Genomic DNA, 6,958 nt, shown 5'->3' with positions numbered 1-6,958 from the left:
CACCGCGCCTCCAGGCAGGCGGCCCCTCCGCTTCCCGAAAAGTCTGGAGAAGGCGAATCTGGTGCGGACTCGGGAGTGGCGGCAGCTGCCCCAGCCTTCTTTCCCTTCCAGAGGTCTCTTCCAGAAGTCTCTCTGTTCTTTCCCTCCTGACCCTAAGTCTGCCTGAGCCCTCCTTCGCCTTCTTCTGGGTCCTCTCCCCGCACTGGGGTCAGCGACCTCAGCCGCATTTTCACTTATCTCCTCCTCCTCCTCCTCTCTGTCCCTGTTCTCTGAACTCTTCCCACCGATTTTCCCTTCCCCCCGTCAGTCTCACGCTTCTTTCTCTCCACCTCAAGCCTTTCCCTTGCCACTTCATCCTCTCCATCAGCCTCCCTCCCCCCTCCCCCCGCTGCACCCACAGCCCCCATTCATTCTTCTCCCTCCTCTCCTTCCCTCCCGGCAAACCTCACCCATGGAGTCTGGACCTCCCTGGGCCGCCAGCCCCACCCCCAGGGCCACCCTGTGGGCCCTCAATGCCACAACACCCTGGCTGGGCCGGGATGAGGAGTTGGCCCAGGTGGAGATCGCAGTCCTGGCTGCCGTCCTGTTGCTGGCCACCGGGGGCAACCTGGCTGTGCTCCTGACTCTGGGCCAGCGGGGCCGCAAGCGCTCCCGCATGCACCTGTTTGTGCTGCACCTGGCCCTGACCGACCTGGCCGTGGCGCTCTTCCAGGTGCTGCCCCAGCTGCTGTGGGACATTACCTACCGATTCCAGGGCACCGACCTCCTCTGCCGGGCTGTCAAGTACCTGCAGGCGCTCAGCATGTTCGCCTCCACCTACATGCTGCTGGCCATGACGCTGGACCGCTACCTGGCTGTCTGCCACCCCCTGCGCAGCCTCCAGCAGCCCAGCCAGTTCACCTACCCACTCATCGCTGGCCCCTGGCTGCTGGCTGCCGTCCTCAGCCTCCCTCAAGTCTTCATTTTTTCTCTGCGGGAGGTGATCCAGGGCTCCGGGGTGCTGGACTGCTGGGCGGACTTCCGCTTCCCCTGGGGGCCCCGGGCCTACCTCACTTGGACCACCCTGGCCATCTTCGTCCTGCCCGTGGCCATGCTCACGGCCTGCTACAGCCTCATCTGCCACGAGATCTGTAAAAACCTAAAAGGCAAGACACAGGCCTGGCGGGTGGAAGGAGGGGCCTGGAGGACTTGGGACAAGCTGTCACCTTCTGCCCCAGCTGCAGCCACTCGGGGGCTGCCATCGCGGGTCAGCAGCATCAGTACCATCTCAAGGGCCAAGATCCGAACCGTGAAGATGACCTTCGTCATTGTGCTGGCCTACATTGCTTGCTGGGCACCCTTCTTCAGCGTCCAGATGTGGTCTGTGTGGGACGAGAACGCCCCTGACGAAGGCGAGTGTGGGGTCTGTCGGGGTGGCGAGGTAGGAAAGAGCAGGAAAGGGGGACAGCAGGGTTAGTGCAGGACTACAATGCCTCCCAGGGCAGGAGGGTGGCAGATGAGAGAGGCAGTTAAGAAAGACGGTGCCTGTTCCATGTGAGAAAGGGGACAGCCACAACTCCCATCCACCTTCCCCATGCCATCTGAGGATGATTTATGTGAAATTTCCCCCGTTGTTAAATTTTAGCAACTAATTTAACAATCTTAAAATACTATGTGGCACTAATGAAATATGACCATTGGCAGATTTGATCAACTAACTACCAGTTTGTTGGGCTTTTTTTTTTTTTGAGTTGGGGTCTCACTCTATCACTCAGGCTGGAGGGCAGTGGCACACCCGTGGCTCACTGCAGCCTGGAACTCTTGGGCTCAAGCAACCCTTCTGCCTCAGCCTCCTGAGTAGCTGGGACTAAGGGAGCACACCACCACATCCAGCTAATTTTTTTTTTAGTAACTTTTTTTTTTTTTTTAATAGAGTCGAGGTCTCACTGTGTTGCCTAGGCTGTTCTCAAACTTCTGGGCTCAAGGGACCTTCCTGCCTTGGCCTCCCAAAGGGTTGGGATTACAGGCGTGAGTCACTTCTCCTAGCCATAGATGGGCTTTAGAATCATAGAATGATAGAGTTGAAAGGAATCATAGAATGATAGAGTTGAAAGGAACTTTGAATGGTCCAATCCAGTATGGCACTCTTCCTTCCTGCACCTGGATATGACTTTGAATTCCTTCTCAACAGCCACTTCCAAATTAGGGTTAGTACATGACAACACTGAAATTTCAAGTGCAATTCCTTACTTTTGATAATGAGGAAACAATGTCTCAGAAGGGAGCCAAGACTTGGCCCAGGCCACACAGCTAGGGTGTGACAAAGTGAAGAGTAGAACCCAGGTCCTCATTCTCCTTGTTTTTCCTCTACCCCACTCATAACCCTAAAAGGAGCGAGGCCTTTCCCCTACATGGAAAACAAAACAGAAGCCTCCAAGAGAACTGTGTCCCACCAGGACCTGGGAGGCCTTGCTCTCGTCATTTTTTGTGGACAGTGGCCTCCTGAGCTTTAGACAGTGCCTGATAACCCAGCCTTCCGGAGGTGAGCTGGTTTTGGCTGTGTCTGGGCAGCCTACGTGTTAGAGTGGGGTGTTCAAAGACATCTGTTCCTGCTTCCCTAAGCAGGGGTAGGGCACAAGGGCAAGTGTGTGCCAACCTGTCTGGGTGGCTGTGAAGAGGGTGACTGTGCCCTGCCGTGCATCTCATAGTGTGCACAGCTCAGGATGTATATTGGGTATAGCAAGCAACTGCCCTAAAAGGCTTTGTGCATAATTTCTTCTGGGTGCTTCCAAAGAGTTCACCAACCAGCAGACTCAGGCTGTCAGTTCCTACCAGCCTTTAGGTAGTTGTCCCCTTCTCTTGTATCGTTGTTTCTAATCTCATTTTGTTTATGTCAGGACACTCTCAAGTCTAATGCTTTAGTTTTCTGAAGAGATGAAATGGAGGCAAGGCTGTTCATGAATGTAATACAAACATGGAAAAGGAGTGCAAAAATTCTAACAAATGATCATGACCCCATTGCCTCCCTTCTTAACCAGCCTTTTGATATCCATCTGGACAACCCCTTAGCCCTCACCTGTGTAGAGAGAGTCCCCATGTACCAGGGGTCTCCCTGAGCAGGGAGTATAGGCACAGCATGTTGTCTATGGACACTGTTCTCTCTCAGAAAAAGCAAAAGGCTTTTGGGCCAAGATTTAAACCTACTTTCCAAGGCACCAGCTTCCCTCTGTGGCACGCTGGCCTCCTGGCTCCCTGGTCCTGAGGTTTTGGTTGGAACCTGCCTATCTCCCTGTCTCTGCCCCTGTCAGTGGAATTTTTGACAGGATGCAGTGGCGGCTGCCTGTCCTGGGTGTGGTGGATCTACTCTCAAGGGCTGGAAAGCAGAGCCTCTGCTGACTTTGGGACTTCCTCTGTGGCACATCTCCAGCCCCAGCACTGGGCCTTGCTCATATGGGCCAAACAAAACAGAGACTTCCTAAGCGAAGAAACTTGTAGAACTCCTTTGTCCCTGGCTTCATCTGGACATTAAATGTACATCAATGGAGCAAGCAGAAATGAATACCATCTCCTCAGCCAAAGCAACTGCTCGAGTCCCTGGCAACTCGGACTTCTACGTTAACTAGGGAGCAGGCCAGAACCCAGGCAAAACTGAAGGAGGCTGAGTTTGTTGTTGAGGCTGGTCCCACCTTCTCTTACAGTTGCTTCCTCCCACTTCTGTGCCCTAGACTTGTCCATCCAGTCCCAGATGCCTTCAGCTTCTCATCCCTATGACTTGTGCCTTCTCTCAAATGTTCTCACCCTGTGTCTTCCCTCTTTTGGGCTATGAATGGCCACACCCACCAGCACATTCATGGGACATGTGTACAAAGAACCGGCATATCTGAAGCTTTCCCAGGGCTTTTCAGAGTAGGCACTGAGCTTTGCCTTCAAGTGTGTAGGTTGAAGCTTCTGGATTAGGATCCCTGCCTTAGAGCCGGAAGACCTAGGTTCCAGTGGCAATTCTTACTAACTGTGCTATAAAAATGGGAAAGTTTACCCCTATGGTTCCTTCCAGCTCTGATGTTGTTTTCAATGATTCTACAGTCTCTGCTGAAGAGCAAGGGACTCAGTTCATCACCAATGCCACAGCTGTAATCGTGGTGGATCTACCGGGAGGGTGGGCCCATCCCTACAAGCTTTCCGGTTGGCATGAGGAGTTTCATTTACTTTTTAGAAAGGGTATTGTGTCTGGAAGGAATCTTATCATTCTTGGCTTCCTCATAAGTTGACTGTTGAAGAGAGAAATTAGTTTTTCCCTGCAGAAAAGTTCACTCCTTGGGCACAATCTCAGAACACAGAACAAGTACTGGTCTGGATGCCTGGTACCTAGAAGTGCCCCTCTGCTGCAGGTGGTGATGATGGCATAGGTGCCTGCAGGACAGTCAGGCTCCATCGACTGTCCCAACAGGTCCCAAGCACAAGGCCCAGTGGAATCAGTGCCCATACCCTCAAGAACTGAATGTAGAGTGAGTGAGCCTGTGCCCAAGAGCTAGAGGAGGGCAGATCCAGAAGGCAATGTGAACCCATGAGCTATGGCATGAGTGGGGATGGGGGTGGCATGGCTCTACACTTGATTATTTTCCCTGTGTATTTTATAGAGGTCGTCTCATGCTAGGCCCACATCCATTAGGGCAGCAAGCCACAACCTTTTTGGCATCGAGGACCAATTTCATGGAAGGCAATTTTTCCATGGGGGGGGTGGGGAGGAGGGAAATCACTAGGCATTAGATTCTTACAAGGAGTATGCAACCAATATCCCTCACATGCACAGTTCACAAAGGATCTGGGTTCCTATGAGAATCTAGTGCCGCTGCTGATCTGACAGCAAGCTGAGCTCTGCTTGCCCTCTGCTCACTTTCTGCTGTGTGGCCCGGTTTCTAACAGTCCGCGGACCAGCACTGTCCAGGCATTAGGGGATTCAGGGTCAAGGTTTGGGAATAAAGGCAGTTTCTTCTATTTGGGCCCATCCTATCCCTAACAACATTCCTCCTTTTCAATTCAACTTGAAGTAAACCTCATCTCCTACTCCACCCTGTAGTTTACAAAACAAAAAAATAAGTGAGGTAAGACTGTGGAGTTGCGAATCAAAGATGCAAGTCCCCTCTGTATTCCTCTCTAATCATAGGGCACCACGTGTATGCCTTCTCTGCTCTGGAACTCAGTTTCCTCATCTGTACAGTGGGGCCTAGACTCTCTCCCAGGTCCCTTCGAGCAATCGTTCTAAAGCTCCTCTTGCTTCTCTCTTGGCAGATTCCACCAATGTGGCTTTCACCATCTCCATGCTTCTGGGAAACCTCAGCAGCTGCTGCAACCCCTGGATCTACATGGGCTTCAATAGCCACCTGTTGCCACGCCCCCTGCGCCATCTTGCCTGCTGCGGGAGTCCTGAGCCCCGGATGCGCCGGCAGCTCTCTGATTGTAGCCTCTCGAGTCGACGCACCACCACTCTGCTGACCCGCTCCAGCTGCCCGGCTACCCTCACCCTCAGCCTCAGCCTCAGCCTCAGCGGGAGGCCTGGGCCTGAAGAATCACCAAGGGGTTCGGAGCAGGTGGATGGGGAAGCCACCACTGAAACCAGCATCTTTTAGGGAAGACTCCCTGGGGTCTGGCACTGCCCCCAGGACCAGTGCTAGGTCTCTGCCGACCTCAGGCACTGGACGTAACAGCAGAGTCAGGGTTGAAGACAGAGGCGCCCAGTCCAAGGCTGGGTGAAGAAGCCAGAATGGTCACCCCTACCTTGGTGTCACAGCTGCCCCTAGTGTGACAGCTGCTTCATGATCTCCTGATCTCAGACACTGGAATCAGAGAGAATCAAGCTGCCTGCCTCCGTGGTCCCACCATATTCACAGGGTGTCCACGAGCATATCCAAGTGGTGATGTGGTGCCCCAGATCTGGGCAGGTCTAGGATGGCACTGTCTGGATGTCTGCAAGTGGTAGGAACTCAGAGTCTGGTTTCGTGTCATGGCTACCTATCCCAATTCTTACTTGACTAGTACATCTCAGCCCATTCAGGAGAGGGGAGAAATGATAAGCTATAAGGAAGGCCCTATATAGATCCTGGATTTTTTACTTTTTGGAGAGAAAGAATGTTTAGTGAAGAAAAGTGAATGGGTATGTGGGGCTTCCCCTGCTGTGCTCATCTGTCTACTAAAGGGATATGGTCTAATGAAGGTGCAGGACTTAGCACAGCATGGGGTACGGAGTAGAAAATCTGCAAATGCTAATTCCTCTACCCCTCCCCGACCTCCCCCAAGACTGAGTGGATGATGGGGAGAGTGTCTCTCTCCTCAGTAGTATGACCCAACTGGGGGTGAGGGCAGGAGGAAAGAGGGAAGGAGGAGACAAAATGGTCATAATAAGATTAAGAGAAAGAATATGCCTCAGAGGCCACAGGGGCTGGTTGCCCTCCTGCCTCCGAGGGATCCAGACTGCTGCTTCCTCCAGGGCTGCACAGAGGAGACATCCTTTGAGAAAGTGACATGATCATGGCTCGGGACACCCTGGAGTTTCTTCAGAGCTTCTGCTATGAATCGCATGAATGCTGTGGTCAAGTCAGGAGCCCAGGATTTGGCTTTCAGCTCTGCCTCAGATATCTGTATAGCCTTGGGCAAGTCGCCACCCCTCTCCAAGCCTCAGTCCCCTTACCTGTAGAATACATATGATGATCTCTAAAGTCTTTCCCGGCTCTAACCCTCTGTGACTTTGCAAAACTGGAAATGGTGTTACAGTAGAGAAACACAAAAAGTGTTCTAATTAACCGACTGTAGAAGCATTGTTGGATTTTTATAATGATGACATTTATACCCTTTGACTCGATTCAGATGACTGTGGGTCCTACCATGGCCATACTGTCTACTTCTGTCCTCGGTTCTGTGATACTCAGAACTATTCTCTAAGGCCAGAAGAGACTGCAGACCAAGGTAGAATCCGGAGCTTTGC

General features: G+C 52.5%; 1 protein-coding gene and 1 pseudogene across 1 annotated transcript; one reads left to right on the top strand and one right to left on the bottom strand.

The window, feature by feature from the left end:
* Window positions 1-227, bottom strand: part of LOC103256051 — a 4,871-nt pseudogene extending 4,644 nt beyond the window's left edge.
* A 77-nt stretch (window positions 228-304) lies between these two features.
* AVPR1B (arginine vasopressin receptor 1B) lies at window positions 305-5,658 on the top strand. Its single transcript, XM_008053930.1, has 2 exons — window positions 305-1,391; window positions 5,269-5,658. The coding sequence occupies exons 1-2, from the start codon at window positions 452-454 to the stop codon at window positions 5,604-5,606; spliced, it is 1,278 nt and encodes a 425-aa protein (XP_008052121.1). The 5' UTR covers window positions 305-451; the 3' UTR covers window positions 5,607-5,658.
* The last annotated feature ends 1,300 nt before the right edge of the window (window positions 5,659-6,958 follow it).

Source organism: Carlito syrichta, unplaced genomic scaffold (assembly GCF_000164805.1).
Source record: "Carlito syrichta isolate Samal-C Ts95f unplaced genomic scaffold, Tarsius_syrichta-2.0.1 Scaffold288873, whole genome shotgun sequence".
NCBI lineage: Eukaryota > Metazoa > Chordata > Mammalia > Primates > Tarsiidae > Carlito > Carlito syrichta.
The sequence above is the reverse complement of the archived record's forward strand: the minus strand, read 5'-3'. Positions and strand labels throughout refer to the sequence as shown.